At 42.6% G+C, this 19,393-nt stretch overlaps 1 protein-coding gene across 4 annotated transcripts in view; it reads right to left on the bottom strand.

The window, feature by feature from the left end:
* The window catches only part of abr (ABR activator of RhoGEF and GTPase), a 118,429-nt gene that overhangs the window by 22,467 nt on the left and 76,569 nt on the right, over positions 1-19,393 (bottom strand). For all 4 annotated transcript variants that reach the window (XM_005754043.1, XM_005754044.1, XM_013916176.1 and 1 more), the window contains 3 exons: positions 17,714-17,788; positions 11,906-12,003; positions 11,676-11,807 (listed from right to left, as the gene is read on the bottom strand). In XM_005754043.1, the coding sequence (XP_005754100.1) occupies positions 11,676-11,807; positions 11,906-12,003; positions 17,714-17,788 (305 nt within the window). The remainder of the gene's footprint in view (positions 1-11,675; positions 11,808-11,905; positions 12,004-17,713; positions 17,789-19,393) is intronic.

Below are 19,393 nucleotides of genomic sequence, written 5' to 3'. Positions count from 1 at the left end.
ACACCTACACCTCTCCTGGCTATTATACAACACACATTACATAATTCAAACAATTTGTGACTGTGAAACAGACTCTTGAGATCCCCTCCCTCATAAACGCCCACTCGCTCTTTGAAAGCAGGACTAACGGAGGAAACAGGTACACTCTAGAGCCAGAGCCTCCGTCGGATCAAAACATTTTCTGATTGTGCCAGGGACGCTTTTTAAAAAGATTGCTCGGCTGAATTCAACATGACACGCTGGTTATGCAACAGGGTGCTGCAAGCAAAGCAACGCAGAGAAACTGGGAGCTGAAGAGAACAGTGCCATCCTCCAAGGTTATTAAAGGTGCTCTGTCTCTATGTCCATTGCGGACATGCTGTCAGTCTATCACAGAGCCAAACTGGTGCATGTTAGTGGGTACAGTTTAGTGACACTTTAACTTTTACTTCAACCACTGATGTGTTACATGTGGTGTCAGCTCAACATTAGATAGCTAACAGTAATGGCCTCATCATTTACACAGCTGAGAAGTCCAAAACATCCTCACAGGGAGGTCTGGAGGGGAGACGCTTCTTCCATGTGAAAACAATTACATCACTTTTAGCCTAATTTGTGGTGATAAACGGGCCCCGGCATCGAGATCTCAGGTCAGGAAGCCCATAAAAAGAGTTTACGTTTTTACGGCTGTGGAAGGGTCAAACAAAACGTCAGTTTAACCGTTATCAATATATATTTACATAGTTTTAACTCATTACGGAGCGAGGATATCTGCCAAGCAAGAAGCTAAGCACCTGCTGTGGAGTGTCCAGCTGTCAGCTGGCTGCAGCTCAGTACAGTAGAAATTGGAAGGGAACATCATCATTAGCTGTGATTACCGACTCTAAAACAATCACACCACAAAGTCTGATTTTAAAAAGTCTAATATTTTTTAAATAAAAACGAATAAAGGACGGAGTAGGATGCATCATATTTGTTAAAAAATGGGAAATATTTAATGAGGGATTCTGTGCTTAGTACAGGAGCACTGGGGTTCATGTGGACAGCAGAGGAAAAGGGAAGCTTCCCTCCTTCGCCTTGGGACAGGAAGTCATAAAGCAGGATCAAACGCCTGGCACTGCTTACAGTCGAGCTATATGAGGAGCATAATGTCACGAGAGATCAAGGACTCAACAGAAAATCAGAGCCGCTGCAATAATCAAAGTTATCAAAATTTGATCCTTCAGGTGGCGGATAGTTTTCAGGGAGAAGCCGTCTGAGCACTATACTCTTTAACTGCACACTTTCCCGTGCATGTACACGGAGAAAGCTTGTCCCCCTCTGATTACTGGAGTGGAAGCAATATGGAAAGGTCATCAGGACGTGCTGAAATGCAAAAAGGGGGAAAAGGGGAAAAAAAGAAGAAGAAAAGTATACATACAAAAGCACAAAGGTTTGGGCTGTGGCCGCTAACCGCAGCGTCAAACACCTTATGAGTAAAAAGCATGTAGAAATCCACATTTTACAACAGTTACATTCTTAAACAGCAACCATAGAAAAATGTTTTTAATCAAAGACACGAAAACTAAATCCTTAAATCTGTTTTTCCTTCTGAAGTTTAATCAGTAGTCAAGCTCTTAATACTATTTGGAGCCATTTGTTTTCTTAAGTTATGTTCAGCCATAAACCAGACATCGTAAAAAATATCGTCACCACTGTGCATCAGATTATGCCTCCGTTCGGGGTCAAAAGTCAAAGCTTGCATAAAGCTACAGATGTGTTATACAAAAGTGCTATTTTAAAAGGGCTGACGTTCACTTTAAACCTCACTAGAAGCCTTGAAAGAATGCAGTAACAGCCAGAAGATTTCATGTCCACTCGCTCTCCCCTCAGTCTCACAGGCATATTCAGTGTACGTGTTTGTGACTGGAGGCTCAGGAACAAACTTAGATCACTAAGAGCTCAGCAGATGCCCGTGTAACACTCCAGCATGCAAAAAGTGCACACAGTAACCCAAAAATAACAGCTGCATTACCTCAAGCTACTGATTAAGAGTCAGCTACTGTTTCATCTTCAGACGCTGCAGAGGAAACACAAGCTTTTTAAAAATGAGGCACCAACCAGAGACGTGTAAAATTGAGTAACCTGGTATGATCACATCTTAGAAATTACGAGAAATCCAGCAGCAAAAGTGTGATTAACAGAAGCACTGCATACCTTCATGAGAACGTTTCAGGTTTTACGCGCTTACAGAGAAAGTGCGAGAGCCGCTGGGGCATATAAAGAGTGATCTGACGGCTTACAGAGGCATACGCACAGACAGACTAAGAAACTTAAGGACAAGGAGCACCTTTAGGGAGGAGAACAGAAAACTGCACTGTTCTTAAAGAAGGCTCAAAAATTGGTGGAAATTTGTAAGAGGAAAATACAGACAGACACCATCAAAATCTCTCATGAGCATTAGGGCTGGGCCATATCATACCGTTCACGGTAATACCGGTATAATGTTGGGCAACGACAAGAAAATGAAATATCGTGATAGGCACGGCGGCGACGGAGAATGACAAGGGCGAAAGCGGATCGTTGAATGAAACGGATGAACCAGAACTGGTTTGTAAAAATGCTGCAGCTTCATTGGTGTGGAACTGGTTTGGCTTTCGTCCGTCAGATACACAACAAAGCACTATTTTTGGTAGAGCATGCTAGCGGGCCGTTTATTACCGTGTTTTTTGGAAAATACGGCACACTTAAAATCAATCCTTTGATTTTTCTGAAAATCGACAGTGCCCCTTATAATCCCGTGTGCCTTATGTTTGAATTCTGGTTGTTTACTAACCTCGAAACGATTTTATGTACACGGTATTAGTATGACTTTGCTAAGCTACGAAGCCGCAGCGCTTGATGGATTGTCGGAGCATTACGGCTATCGTAGGCAGGCGCCTCGCGGAGTGATACGTACTGTGCTGCAACATAATATTACCGTATTGTGTGTGTGTAACCTCTTTCTAAGTTTTGTGGATATTATACATGGTTATGTTGAGGATATATCAGCCAATTTCCACTGTTAGCAAGGAATTTACATTTGCACTGTTAAATTTTTATATAACTTTAATGCAGATTAAAAAAAACAGCTGCTTGTTTAAGTGAAAATACATTGATTTTTTTTTTTGCACTAATAAAATTGTGGAGTTGTAAAGTATTTTGTCTAGTGTCAATTATGTCGTCAGCTATATCATTATCGCAAATATTAAAATCTATATCGTGATAAATATTTTTGGTCATCTCGCCCTGCTCTAATGAGCATGATGGTCATGTTTGTGATTTTCTCACAGCTTCTTGGGAGAGGCCTCCTCAGTTTGCTCAAATATCACATAGTATTGTGCTCCCTATGCATGAACTGCACGAACTGTTGATCAGGGAGGTTTTGTACTACCTTCAGCTCCCAGCAGTGTTCCAGAATGGAAAACAGGGACATCCAAAAACCTCACTGACACACTATACTACCTAACAGATTCTTAGGGATGCTGGGGAAACGTTTAGTGAAACACTGCAAAGCAGTAACAAAGTCTCGGGGAAGAGTGGTGAACAGGGAGATCACACTGCAGTAAAAGTATCTCCTGGTTCTTTAAAAGCTGCCTGGAACAAAGCTGTAAATATACAGCCTGATGTCCAACACTGACCTCTGTAGTATCTCATAAAAGCACAGAAACATGCACAAAGTATAATCCAAAAAGCTTTCTGGCAATATTTATAACTCCACATATTCATTTCTGATGGAGACCAGTACTTAGAATCTCTTAGAAGAAACCAGACCTCATACAGTGGGCATCACCCATTCTCTGTAATGAAGTGCAGAACCACTGTGGGTAAATTCTTGCTCAAGCATCAGTCTCCAGTTGTGGACATGTGGAAATTATTCAAGTTCCTGCACAATCATCAGGTCTAAACAAACAAAAGAGGAGGGCATTTGAACAATGCAGAGTCTTGTTCAAGCTACAGCTTCATAACTGTCCGACCTGATCAGCCATCTTTCCCAGGGTAACATGGGGTTCACAATCAGCCCAGAGCAACTGCCAGCCACACATTTTACCGCTGTAAGAACAGCTCGGGTCCCTCGGCTGACCACTTGAAAGCCAGAATAGGCTCTCCTAGCTGGGACACAGCGTGTAGCTGAGGCTCATTTACTTTAATGCTTGTCAGAAGACTGCCAACAACAACAAGAGGGAAAGGGAGAAAGTATCTTGGTCTCACTGGGGTTTGGGGGATTTAACAAACAAAAAAAAAGAGTTGCAGCTGGTGTTCAGAGACTTGTTTCTGTCAGAGATGTGAAATCTGATTAAGAACAAAGGCAGAGAGACACTGTGGGGTGTCTCTGTAAAGCTGGCTCATCAGTCAGCCAAGGACAAAGGGGGACAATGAGGAAGGGCAGAAAAATCCTTTTTCACTTTGTTGTAGAGATTTAGATGAGGAAATCAATTCTCATACTGGTGCACTGATTACAAGAGTGCAGCCAACAGCTGTTTCGTGTAGGATAGAAATAAAGATTATGGAAAATCACTGTCTGGTTTTAACAGGACACACACAAAAATTGAGCAGAATTTCTGATTTACCACCACCGTGTTTAAAGTCACGTTTAGTCTCTGTAGCTCACATGCATCATGCTACCCAAATACCTCCTTTGCAACTAAGTACTTTAGAGTTTTGCCACTTGATTTTAAACACACATAAACAGAGATGAGAAAAGCCCAGAACTGTACACAGGGCTGGGCCTCACAATGTGCTGGCAGGCAGAGTCAAGCATGAAATGGGCTTTATCCCTCAGAGAGTCAGGCGGGGACGTGATGAGAGGACTGAGGTGATTCGCTGCCCCGAGCCCCCACCCCAATGTCATCTGCTGTGTATAATTCCACAGCTCGAGAACAGCCAGGAGATGTGTGTATGTGAGATATGAGAAACCTGAGGCCTGAACTACAAAGTCCTAGAATACAAAAACAAATCGGGGGAACAGAGGTTTTAAATGAAATTACTCTGATATGGACTACAAAATCTCTTTTGTCAGCATTTACTGGCTTGGTAGCAGTGGCTGGATAAGAGCTGGCTGTCAGAAACACAGCAGCGTAACAAAGACAACGAGATGCTGGGGTGTTAACTAGAAGTCTACTTGTCATTACTAATGACCACTTCTTACTTCTCTTTCTGTTCTTGCCTCCATCTGCAGTGTTATTCTCTTCATGTCTCAGGCCACGATGTTACTTGGCAGCAGAAACAATGAGAACAACACAGGGAAGTTTGATCAACAGCTACAACAACTGATCATGATTTGCTAAAAAGAAAAAAGAAAAGACAAAAAAAACCACCCCAGGCTCTTGAGGTTGGACAAGAGGCTCTCATCCCGATCATGATTTTCTGGCGATGCAGCGTTCGTGGCCTCTCATGTTTGAGTGTTCAAACATGACACTCTTTGTATTATCTGAAAGCCCCTTTAGACTGTTACCAATTATTCCTGAACCCTGAACTCTTTTATGAGACAAAAGGGTGGTAGCAACTGCACAGAGAAATTCACGGTTCCTCTCTGGAGAGCATTTCATTTCTCAGGCTGTGATGAGATCCTTTGTTCTCACTTTAACTCCCAGCATCACATAATTGGCCACCATCTGGGACTCTCATTCCTATTCTTTTGCTCCATGTCATTCTCTTCTGTTTCCCTCCGACCGCCTTTACCACATGTTCTACATATGCATGTTTTCATGGTAGGAAATCAGACATCTGTTGTCAATGCCTAATTCTTTCCTGAAGGATTATGTAATGTTATAATGAGGAACAATTACTGAACTAGCTTGCCCTCGACATTTCGGCGGTTCATTGGAAAGCAGTGCATTTGTACTTTTTAGCAAGGGGGGAAAAAAAGAAAGGTACAAATGTGGAAGAGAGCAATGTGAAGAGGTCCCAAAGAGATCCTCTGGCCTTTAAGTGGCCTTTTCACATTCTCGCTTTATTCTTCCACTGTCCTTATCCATCCGGTAGCCCTTCTGCTTCACATGGATCACCGTTTACTTTCTTTTCTAGCCGAATCAAATCTCTGCCCAACGCCCACAACTAGCGCAGATAGCAGCAGCTGACGCTTTTTCTTCTGACATCTCTTTACTTGTAACTTTCTAGATTCAGAATCAAATCTGAGATGGACTGCCATAAAACTTTGTAAGCACATTCATGTTCCCCTAAAAATGAATTATAATAACTTTGGCAGTTGCTCAAATTGTCCAGCTCCATTATCCAAATTAAAAAGACTTTAGCCTCATCTGTACTTTGTTTTCGCTGCTAATCAGTTAATGGTACTTTGGCATGCTAAACTAGGACTGTAATAACACAACAAACGACATTATATCTGTTAAGTATCAGCATGTGCAGCCATAACCTCTTTGCATTTTCTAAGCAGTGTAAAGACCACAGCATATAACTGTAGATAAAAGATGGGGCTTGTCACCCACTAGATTGTCGATCTTAAACTTGAGTGCTTCAAATGTCGCCATCCTAGCTTTTAATCCAGACGTCACTGTTATTTAAACAAGTGTCCTCCTGACACATTCTTTTCTAGGCCTGACATTAGACTGGAAACAATCTCAGAGATTATTTAGCAACTTACAAACTGAATGGAAGGCTACTACACGATTAGCATCATGCCATTAATACTTAAGGACATCTCGGCCTTCGGTTTGCATGAGAGCAGTCCAACATTACAATCCTTATTTTTGCTTTTTTTCTAGTCAGACTGTCCAAGAAAAACCCAACAAAAGCATCAAGCTTGATGAAAAACGGTGATCAAATGTGACCATTTTTTTGTAACATACACTCAAACTAAATTTGGCAGGTCTGGGGTTTTTCCTATTCTACTCCCAGAGAGAAGATAGATAGGGAAAAAACGGGGGTATCTGCACATTCGCATGATCTGAGAGTGCGTGTAGTTATTTAGGGCATGCATATCCCAAGTGGCAGGGAGTGAATGTTTTAAGAGGGAACAAAGGCTGTCTAAGTGAGGGCTGTGACGGAGGAGCTTCTTTGCGGAAAGATGACAGGGAAAAAATAAAAATCCATCAAAAAGCTGCTATCAGCTCCACTGATCAAGGATCGTCTGATGAGGAAGTCGGCTTAATTGGGGCCCATCAATAAAAAAAAAAGTGCCATATGCTCAAACACAGAGACCATGAGATATGAGACTCATTAAAAAACATGGCTTAAAAACTGCAAAGGGAAGAAACATAATAAAATAAGTAGGCTTAGGAGTAAGAGAGCAAATGAGCACTGGGACAATCTTTGTTAAGCAGTGAACATCCACACTCCCCATCCCAACATACAACACCAGGCCAGACAAAGGAGGTATAAGCTAATAAATGTCAGGTAATGTAGCCGGCTGAAGTTATTGATATCGTTTACAATGTATTAGCCTGTCACCCAGCTGTGTGTGTGTATGTGAGTCTGTGGTTTTCCCCCCAGGGGGGCTGAACACACACAGTGGAGTCCCATCTGTTAGCGTTGATGACAGCAGTGTGTGTGTGGATGTGTATAGCCACAGGGGCTGTGTGCATGGTGGAAACATGACAAATCGCAGCCCTAAAGGACAGGGCACAACAATAAAATAGATGACACCATCTATTAGACACTAATTAATATTAATATCTACACACTGACACATGGAAACACACACCTTCATTAAAACCACTGAGCTTTGAGTTAAAAACTAACATTGCATGAAATACCGCCACCTTGCATCGCCCAGAGGGAAGATGTGTTGGAAAAAACATGCATTCTAGGAGAAAAAAGCCTAGAAGAGTCCGAGGCCCAATTCCCATAAAAACAAATAAAAGGAGAACCTAATTTTATTCCTGGGAGTGTTAATAACATGCTAAGCAGCACCAGAATGTAGAATTTACCCCCCATAATAATAAGAAATGAAAAAAGGAAAAATCTCCCTACGCTTGCTTCACTGTTTACATCATAGTGTGCATACTTCTAAATACACTCACCAGGCTGTATTTCATTCTAATGAGAGCTTTATGTTGGCATCAAGTTTGATGCAGTACTTGAGAGATGAGATCAGAGCTCGGGGCCTGAGCTTTCTACACTGGCACATTTCCACCGGTCTAGAAGTTTTACTGCTACGATCAGCCGGCTACTATCCCAAACAATGGCACTTTGACCAATAAACCCCTCAACCTTTGCATCTAATGCTTCATCGTGATGAAAGACCTCAGGCTCCTAAGTGGGAACTTGAGTGCACGTGGATGCTCACCTCAAACTTTACAACCCCTTTGCACCCGGAGCTTTACAGTAATGCCGGCCTAATGTGTGTGCACCCCTGTCCGGCTCCGCGGCTTCGGAGAGGGAGGCGAGAGCTGCCGGGAACAAACAACATCATCACTGCTCTCCTTCTGTACCTAATGCCCAACTTCTCTGGCTCCCATTATCTCCGGGAGACTGCTCAAAACTATCAGGTTATTGCTTTTCGCGGCTTGACAACGCCGCACTCTGCGTCGTCTGTGTCGAGATGAGGGGCTGCCACGCGCTCAAACCAATAACAACAACCCCCAGCGTTGTGCGGTGCTGAAGGGATGATGGGAACAAGTGGGGAGGGAGAGGGCTGAAGTAGTGAGGAGATTATTAGAGCTGTTACATGACTCTTGAGAGAACACGAAGCTCTTCTATAGAAAGAACACTGAGGAGGAGGCGGTTCAGTGCAGCACCACATGGTGTTGGATGGGATCGCTTTAGTGACAGACTCGAAACAACATCAACCTCGGTTTGATATTTTTAAAAATGTGACACAGACTTGAGAAAATCCTGTGACTTGCGATGCTAATTTGCATCAAAGTATTGATAGTAGGTGTAAGTCCCATTTAATCCAATAAAACTGTCATCATGTCAGCATGCTAATGTGATTGTGAAGGAAGCCTCACAGAAATCAGCATTTTAAAGTAACTTCAAGCCTCAAATAACCAACTTCCTGTTGTTTTCAACTCATCTTTGAAAACTTGTGCTTGTGCAAAATGATTGAAGATGTCCAACTACAGTCTTGGGAAGCACAATACCTGCAGTAGGATCCCATTTCCTCAATTAACCCCTTAGCAGTCCAAGTAGTCCCCTAAACCATCCAATGTCCCGTGGGCGGTACGTCCGACTGCTAAGGGGTTAAAGCCCTGATAGGTGGGAAATGGAGACCGACTAATGTAGTCATATGGAGCTGGGAGCTGGTGACAAATTCCTCCTCAGATAAGCCAAGTAATTAAACCCAAACAAGGTGAGCCCAGAGGAGGCTGAGATGGGCTGCACAAGTGTTATCAGATGAAAGGACTGGTGAAGCAGGGCGATATGATGCGTTTCTGCCGCTCAGCCTACCCGGTTACATAAGTGGCCCTCTGAAGACGAGTATTGCAAGTTACAGCTGACACATAAAGGGCAAACTTGCACAGTGCATGAGGTAGAGGATGGTTTAGAGGCCAAGCGAGTGTCTGCACTCTTAACCAGTGCAGGAGTTGGTGTCCTGTTTTACTTTGGCTGAATCACACTAGCAAAAATCAGAAAAAAGAAAAATCTGACCCTGAAAAGTTTATAATTTCAAAAACATCCATGTATTGGAGCTTTTAAAACTAAGTGCCATTGGTTGGAGGGGATGTCAGCCCAAATGGAAATAAAGCAATTCAATCAAGTCACCTTAATTCCCACAGTTAACGTGTGCGTGTACACTGGCGGAAATCCCACATAATGCACCTCCTTACAAGTCTGTATCAAAAAATGCTTTCTTGGTACTATCATAACAAAATCTCTGGCTCGAATCGTACCACGATCTTCTGACGATAGAGGCGATCGACTTTCTCAACAAAGTAACCACAGCGGATTAAAAAAAAAGAAAAAAGAAAGAAAAACTTCCCTCTCGATATGCCCTTTTACGGTCAGTCAGTATTCCACAAGCTTTTTAAATAAATCACAGGGTCTCCAGAGAGCAAAGCAAAACACTGAAGGCTCCTTCTCAACCCAGCTTCAGGAAAGCAAACAGCTCAGGTCCTGCTCTCTATCTGTGGGCTCTGCAGGACTCCTTCGTGGCTGTAACAAACATATGATATCAGAGTCTAACACAAGTGCCACCATGTCTGAAGCATTCATGAACATTTAAAGAATGACAAGAAACCAACTAATAAGCAGTAAGACCATAAATCCTCCTGTTTTAGGACACATATGTTGTTTTATTCAGAGACTAAAGCAGCAGTGTTGTGCTCAGGATCAGGGCCTTTGCATTCAGTGGATGCACTGTTGACAGGTTCACCCACAAACCTACTATGTATAACATATTCACAGTATTCCCACCCCCCACGCGTCTGGGACAGAACATGCCATTCTATCCGCCTTACTAAACCTCCACCCCCCCCAGCAAAAGCATGTGGTGTATTTGTTTGTTTTCTGCGGGGGGAGAGGGGAGGGTTCTGCCTGATGTTGGCTTGAAATCGATGTTCCCAGTAACGTTTCAGCAGCAGCAGCATCCGCCTCAGGTTTTTATAGTTAAGTCACAATGTTGCAGAACTAATGAGCTGATGTAGCTTCTATTGTATCCCATTGTCTCTTAAACCAGCACTAAAATCTCAGTCTTAAAAGTTTAACTACCCACTGCCTGATATTGAAGCTGTCGATAAGGCACAAAAAGATGCCATTTCAGGCAGGGTGTTTTGCTTTCAAAGCCAACACTGAAGGACGTAAAGCATCAAAATGAAAGAGAATGGAAAGATCTAGTGACAAACAGGAAATGCTGTAACAAACAACAAACTTCAAAGCCCCTTTAAGAGACTGCGGGAACTTGGGTCTGAGGAGAAACATATCCGCTCATTCACATAAGATTTATAAGATTTATAAGATATTTTTGAGACACATTCCTCCCCTAAAAATCCAACTTTACAAACGTGACTGATGTGTGTCCCACTTTCCTGATATCAGAGGAGGGAGGATTTGTATTCCTGTTTATTCCTGATGCAACTTGTAACAGATGCTTTGCATCAAGGAAGAGTATTATGCTGCATGCAGCAGCCACAAACAAAACTTTACCTGCTTAGTCCAGAGTCAAAAGCAGGATTATAAATAACCTGCCATAAACTCACCTCTGGCATAGACACCCACCACTTGAGAGAAACATGAGGGCATGAATTGAAGATAACGGCGTTTAAGAGCCCTCCGAGTTGACCCACTTTCATAATGTGAAGTTTGATCGATTACAGGGCAGCAGAGGAGGAAACTACAACAGCTGCAATTTGCAGAAAACTGACAGGAGTCAAGCTTCACTTGACCAAATAGATTTTTTTGAAGACGTTCTGGAAAAAATGGAAATGTGACACCTCTGTAGGCTTTTCAGCAAAAACTAAACAGCGAGTGGAGAACGGCATTTCGCCTCAATACCAAGAAACCGCAGATTCCACTGTGGAGGCCGTATCTAGTTAACGAGACTGAAAGGGAGTTTTATGGAGACGTTTCTCACAATAAGACAGGGGGAACCCCCCTTAAATAAACTCTCCTTCACACTATTAATCCAACCAGCCATTAGAGGTAACCACTACAAACCATACAATTGTGTGCAGAAGCTAGACAGCTAATTAAAATGAGTCATATGGTGGAAAATCTCCCCCCAAGAGGACACAGATGTCTCTCTTTGTGCATGGTCTATTTTACAGCCGGTCTCCTACCTGGACTTGCCCTTTGCCCATAATCTTGTCCACAATCTCATTGTCGTCTTTGTTCAGCATGCTTTTGTCGTAACACTTCTCGTAGCACAGGATCCGAAGGTACTGGGAGCCCTCCAACTCAATCTCAAACTCCTGTGCAGTGACACGGATGTAAACAAGGAGAACAATGAAGATGAAAACAGCACAGTTAAAAACATAAGAAAAGAAAAAAAGATGTCTTTGCGACTGACTTCGTTCCACTGAGGCTCCGTGGTGTCCCTGAAGACTCGGGTCTTGGCCTTGCTGACAAAGTATCCAAATGAGTCTACTTCGAGAGTGCAGTATAGATCTGAAAGCACAGAGAGTAGACAGGTCGGTGAGATGAAACAACAACAGAGTATGACAGACAAAATGTGAAGCACTGGAGAACACTTAAAAAAAAAAAAAGAAGATCAAACATATTGTAGATGTTTAAAAATGACTAAAACATGCTGTTACACATGTTTAACTGCCGCAGACGGGTGTTGGACAGATACATTTATCGTTCCCTGTGTGGAAATTTGATAGCAGCAGAAGATACTTGACATTTCAAAGCACCATATAAAAACAATCACATGAACATAAGACGTAAAGCACACAATATACAGACACTTTCACTCTCCGAGCATCTTAGGGATGATTTTGGCCAGACCAGCTTCCAATGAAAGACGTGGATTCTTTTTGCACTGCGACTGATTGATTTACTGGAAAAGGTCAAATATATATAGCATCAATCCTCCAATGGAACTGCCTGATATTTAAATATACATTTTTGAGCCTTCAAAAAAATAAATAAAATAAAATATTTTCCCTTGAAGCCATGATGATGTGTTAACATAATAACCAACAGCCAAAAATCCATTAAAAAACTCAAGACACAAGACTTGTCTTATGAAAAGAAAGAAAACAACTAAATATGAGGGAAGCTGTGAACAGTGAATGTTGGAATCACCATAAGAGCACAGCCAAAAGTGCAAACATGTATAAAAGTATCACTTCTAAAGACTGATTTCACAGATTTCTAACAAATGTGCAATTAAAAGGTGAAAAAAGCCCTCCAATTTGTCAATATGCTACCGTTTGACAGCAGACAGGCATCAATCTCCTCTCTGTGTACACAATCAGCACCGGCAGCCCCTCGCCACTCTTAACATCCTCATACCGCAGCAGTATCCCGCCCCGCTTCCCTCCTCTGGGATCAGCTCACACTCAGCTCTTACACAGAGCAATTAAGTCTGTTAATGTGTTTCTTTAAATGCTCCTGAAACCATTCCTGCAGACTGTGCTACCAGCTGTCTGTAAAGCGTCTCCACTACATCCCCTATGTTGGACTTAACCCCTCGGGTTAACTTCCACTAGACAGCATGATGGATGGGTGAGTGGTTCGACCTTTCACCGGGACAGTCACTAAGATTAAGCAAGAGAGCTGAACGGCAGGGGAGTGGGTTTAATTACATATGCAATAAAATAAAAAAGACATTAATTTAACCCAAAAAAAAAAAAAGTCAAAAGCAAAGTCATCATCACGATCACAAGATTTAAGAGCCTGACACGAGCCGGGTTATGAGAGGATACCAACCACATCACCTGGATGAGCTGCGACTGGAGAAAACGTTTGCACATGTATCTATAGGATAAAAAGGAGCGTACAGTATAAAGGAATGTCGTCCCATCTGGTTTTATTCCCCCTTTGTTTGTTTTCTCAGCATCCTAAAAGGTTTTGCCATAATCACTCCCAGTTAGGAAGAGATTAGCGGTGGTGGTACGAGGGAAGTTCAATGAAGGGGAATTCAGTGCGACCATCTGGGGGATATTTTAAAAAAAACCATGAAGCAGTTATTGCACGCTTCCGCTATGTACGGAAGCATAACAGCTCACGGCTGTCACTTCTGATTGGACATCTGGAAAAATCCTTAAACTACCTGTCACAGTCTGCTTCATTAAAGAGGCGGCAACATTCTGATGGTTGCAATGAGCGATTCAACCGGTTCTTTGTGTGCAACTCTAATGTGATTTAATCCTCTTCGTTTCATCTAGCCCTGGAGTAGAGAAGCGTATACATAGTCCTGAGCAGCTCCCAGTTTTCTCTGGAAGTTGATTTCCTCTCCAGCTGAAATGGGTTTATGTGCCCAGACCTAAAATTCAAACAAGGCCATGGAGAGCATATTTTGAGAGGTCTTTGTGTCCTCACAGTGGATCCAAGAGGGCTTTGAGAAGTAGGACAGACTAAAAGAGGCCTGGAGTTTTCATTTTTCTGGCAGGTCGCCACCAGGCTCAGAGTATGAGGGGGATTTATTGGTCAGCATGGGGTCTCTGACCCCTAAATACAAGGTTAATGGATACCATCCTTTTCCATCTCAATTAGCTGTGGGCTGTAGCCCTTGTGGGGCGCGTATGTTCTTATACAGCAGGCTAATCTTTGCCCGAGGCTGCGCCGAATGCTGGTTCAAACTGTTGGTTCACAGAATCAGGAGACACGTGATAATCAGTTCAACTAACTAGTGTCTCAGCAGCTACAGATCACAGTCACCAAAACCGCTGCTTCAGGACAAAATATTCTTCTCAGACTACAAAACATAATAAGCAGGGAAATGCCATAATTCAACTGTTTAAACAGAACCCAGAAGAAGAAAAGTAATAAAAGCCTGACATAGAGAATACATGCAGCCATGGCTGGATTGGATTACACAGAAATACAGTCTTGAGAACGTGTGAACACTTTCAGCAGTGGTTTGAATTTGAGCCTTACAGGAAAAACGTCGAAAAGCAAAAACGTCAAAACGAAACAAAAATTTTAAAAAATGCCAAGTAGGTGCTTTAACTGTGCAGTGACCATAAAATAAAATTTAAAAATGCACCTTTCTCTCATCTTCTAATGTGGATCTGTGCCCCCACCTTATGCAGAAAGTGCAGTTCTATAGGTGTGTATTGAGCTAACTGTTGCATCTTTCTGAAGGGAACGACATGCGAACACTCACACATACAAACAAATAAAAATAAAGCAAGAATAAAATGACATGACATGTTTTTTGCTTCTCATCTAGGTCAGTATTTCCATAGATTTTTTTTTCTATCTGAGTTTTTGGGAGACGCTCAACTCCCAGCTTTTCCCTCTGTGACCCAGTTTGACTAACTTTGCCGTGGGCTGCGCTTCCAAGCCCTTTCCCACTGGGGGAAGATTGTAGTGGCATAAATAACAGCTTCAGTAAAATCTTCGACTACATGCTTACTTGATTTTTTTGATTTTAAAAAAAAAAAAAAAAAAAAAGGAGGGGGAGGGGGAAAGAGAAAGCCTACTGTGGAGCATTCAGTGCCCACTTAACCTGACACAGTGAATAATGACTGCTGTTTCAGATCATTACACATTTCCATTCTAATATGAAAATAATCACCATTTGCAATAACAGAAACCACATGCGCACACACGATTATGCAAAAGAGGAAATTGCTGCAAAATCCTCGCACGTTGAAATCTGAAATGCCAGAGACGATAAAGTAGAGTACTGACAACGCAACAGGAACCGCGCTGAAGCTTTAACACAGGCTGGAACATCGCCACACAAAACCTGTACACAAACCGAATCCCATCATTAAGCTACATCTGGAGGGGGCTTTGTAATTTTAGTCATTTGTGGTATTGGAGGAAATTCTACAAGCAGAGGAATACAGTGTGTCTCAGTGATCTCTGTATGTGTTTGAAACCCCAGAGAAACTGTGCCGATGCTGGACAGGTTTTAAAAACTAAACATGAATATTAAATAAAGCTATAGGAAGCAATTGGCAAAGATGTACCGTCTTGATGTTAGTCAGACATAGTCACCATAAAAGGGGTGTATTATATTACTAAGGGTTTATTTAATTTGAGCTATTATTTGATTTCTTTTGTTGAACTTTCAAATTAAATAAAACTGTTGTTGCTGGATTGATCACTTAACCTTTAGTGCAGTTAAGCCTTTTCTATAAAATGAACCCCGCTCCAGACTGATGGACGACAAGAAGAGAGGTGGATGAAATGATGCATCCATCATGCCTTCTTCTACTAAGTCTGTGGGGGATGTATTTTGATGTGGGGTGCTTCAGTTGGTCAGGTCCAGCTTCACCTGGATACACTGCATGACCAGATTTTTCCATCTTTATCCTCTGACAGTACAGGAATATTTCAAGAACACAATACAAGAATTCATCGTGCTCAAATTGTGAAAGAGTGGTTAAGGAGACCTCATTTTCTTACATGCACCGGCCACCGCAGAGTCCAGACCTCAACCCCATTGAGATTTTTTGGGAAGTATTATGTAAGACTTCATGTTCTCCCATCATCAATGCAAAACTCTGAATGGAAACAAACGTTGTGACATTGCCAAAGTTTATTAGGGACTCGAATGTTACAGGCGATCTGGGGAGATTTTGGAGCATGTGACTGTTTTTGTTTTGCAGGGCAGAGTATGATAGCAGACACACTTTCCTCATTCTTCTTTTGTCGACTGCTTCCTTTAGGGGTCACCACAGCGAATCATTTGCCTCCATCTCACCCTCTCCCTCCAAACGGCTCATTCCTTCTCTCCATCATATCAGTCACCTCCCTCCCTTTACTAGTCACAGTCCCTACATTTAAAGGCGTTTTTGTTTACATGGAGACTCAGAACCCACAGCAGTTCAAAACTAGACTTTTGAACTAACCTATATAGTATTAAAAGATTGGTATAACCATACTGAAGAGATTGCCTAATCCTGAAATCACAGCAATAAACCTTACAAAATAAAATATGAATAATGAACACATGCCACTGGAAATACATCATCAGGTATAGTAGTTAAATTTACTTCAGTGACTCACACACACACATATAAACAGTGACCACCCACCCATTTATCTACCACAAGTAAAAGGCATTAAACCTGTGTAAACACACATTAGAGGACCTGTACGAATGAATGAAATCAGATATAAGTTATGGATGGCTCAAGCTTCACTTTAACTCCAATAATTAAATCTGATAATTAATAATTCGACTCTTGTCCTCATTTAGAACACTTGTCTGTGTAACAGTAGTGTTATATATCATCAAGGTCAGCACTTCTCTCACGGCATCCCCGTAAACCTCCCTCATCATCATCATGAACACCACGGTCCCAAACAAGTCCAGCACATCCTCCATGCCTCCACGGCTTGCATGCCCCACCCTGGGTCTGTACGCTCCACTGGAGATACCAACATCAAAACTGTATCAGTGAAACTACCAAAGTTGCTTCCACACACACACACACACACACTCCATAAAGCCTTTAGCTCTCTGCGCTCCATTGAGGATCAAACAGGCTTTCAGGAGAGAGTGCTTTCCAATCCATTAACTGGGAAATTCTTGTGGGCCAGCACTGAAGGCTGTCATGGTAACTGAGGAAATCATTTCTCCCTCTCCATCTCTTCTTCTGATATTCGATATTTGAACTGGTGCTTGAGCAACGCGGGGCACGAAGTGTACCGGAGCACCAGCTGTCCACCGCTGACACATCTGAAACAGCCTTTGTGGAGGTTCAGCCAACGTCAAGCTCGGTAGATAACACACACGCACACAGCTATACAAAGAAACATTTGTGCAAGGTAAGGCAATAGCATAGTGTGTGAACAAAGACGAGTGGTATTACAATTGCCAGCTGTCCACTTCTGAATGCTGCTGTTTGTGATTTTGACGTTCCTCCTTTTCAATGTGCCTTCAGCATCTTTGTCACTTGTGATGTCTGCTTAACGAAAACAACCGCAGGAATCCCACTTTGGCTTCAACGCTTCCTCTGAGACAACCTCATTCTCTCCCTCTCTCTCTTGATTTTTCCTTCCTTTGCATCTTGGCCATGTGATGATGGAAACTGCATGTGCCGGCTGTGATGATTGACTGGGTCATGTGTTTTGCTGGCAGACAAGTATATGCGCAGCCGCTATGTGTAAGCAGATGCTGAGCCGGAGTGTGCGCACAAGTGCAGTTAGAGGAAGAAAAAAAAAAAGAAGCTGTTTCTGGCAGACTTACTGGCTGACTGCTCGAATCCTTTGGCAGAGTGGACAATCACATGCAGAAAGCCGTACAGGCCAGGAGTCTCCTCATCTGGAAAACAAGCACACAGAGCAGTTAGAGCAGCACGGGTGCACATACGGGAGTCCGTGCACAAAAATCAGCAGGGTAATCAGAAGTCATTGCAAACTATAAAATGTATGATCCTCCGGCATCCTGTCTTTATCTCTGCGATGATATTGTAAAGAAAAAAGATTAACTGTGAGAGAAAGAAACAAAGGAGAAGGAACTCGTCTCATGGAGCATGAGCTCTACCAGCAGGTTTCATTTCATTTCTGCTGCATCTCGTACATTTTTTTGTTCCTGTACTGCCTGATCACTAAATGCTAATGATGATACTAGCTCTCTCTCTCTCGAGCTTACCCTATTTTGCACCTGTGTGCAGGCTATTAGTCTTTATTATCACTGACAGCTGTGGTATTATTTTCTATCTGTTGCAGACTCGTTTACTGGCACTGACACTAAACTTGCTTCTGTTGTTTCCAACAGCAGGACTTTAATGCTACATGCTCTTTCAACTTTGTGTGAACGAGTCTCTTTCCCTTCGTTGGAAGCGGGTCAGCTCACATGGCCATTCAGAGCACCTTTTCCCCTCTGTCGGCTCATGAATTAGTGGTATTCATCGAGGTAAAATGAACCATGCAAATATGTGTGAAGTTTGAAAGTTCACTGTTAAAGCGTGTGTTGCCACATCCGGATCCATTCAAACTAAAATTGCTCAGTGGGGCAGATTAGTGGGAACCCTAGTGGGTTTTTGTATTCTTTCTTGGGTGGTCCGAACTGGAGATTACATTCTTATTGTTTTTAATCATTCATTTGAGTGTTTTGGTTCTCATTCCCTCCAGCAGTCAGTTATCAACATTTGAGAAGAGACAGATTAAACTTCACATGACTTCAGAAAAAAACAGAATAAAATTAAATCAGGGAAACGGCTGAGGAAACAACTATTGGAGGATCTGAAAGAAAATTAACCGTTATTACAGCCTTTTGTCAGATTGGCATCAGACCACACATTAGCAGTGCACAGACGTCTGCCATCGAAACTGAGCTGCCCTTCGAATAGAGATCGTGGGTGGATCTCTCTCTTCTTTTTTTTTTTTTGGCCAGCCCATACACCCCTCTTTGTACCGCCGACAGAAACATGAAGAGGATACAGTCCTGCTTTGGTTGAGGTCTGTGAAGCCCGGCTGCTTCCTGGTAAATAAACTAGGGTGGAGGGCAGCAGAACCGCTGTGAGCTCCACTGTTGGCAGCTGAGAGGAGAGCAGTCAGCCCTCGGGGTTAACTGTGCGTGTGTGTTTTATATAACTAACAGGGGAGTTTCACAGAGAGTCGGTTCATAGGTTCAGCATCATAGCAGACCGACTGCCCTTTCTATCTATTATGCTCAATGGAAAACCATGAACTAATATGTGATAACTGATGATTATTCAATGGAGTCAAATGAAAGAGTGAGTATTTAAGTCATCCATCCTCTTAAGTATGAGAGACATTCCTCCACCAGCTGGTCTCCATTTAAACCCCTGCTGTGCTCCCTGCATCACATGTCAGGATGGAGGTGTGTGTGTGTGTGTGTGTGTGTGTGTGTGTGTGTGTGTGTGTGTGTGTGTGTGTGTGTGTGTGTGTGTGTGTGTGTGTG

Source organism: Pundamilia nyererei, unplaced genomic scaffold (assembly GCF_000239375.1).
Source record: "Pundamilia nyererei isolate P.nyererei 1_Seehausen unplaced genomic scaffold, PunNye1.0 scaffold00498, whole genome shotgun sequence".
Taxonomy (NCBI): domain Eukaryota; kingdom Metazoa; phylum Chordata; class Actinopteri; order Cichliformes; family Cichlidae; genus Pundamilia; species Pundamilia nyererei.
This window is presented reverse-complemented; position numbering and strand designations above follow the sequence as displayed.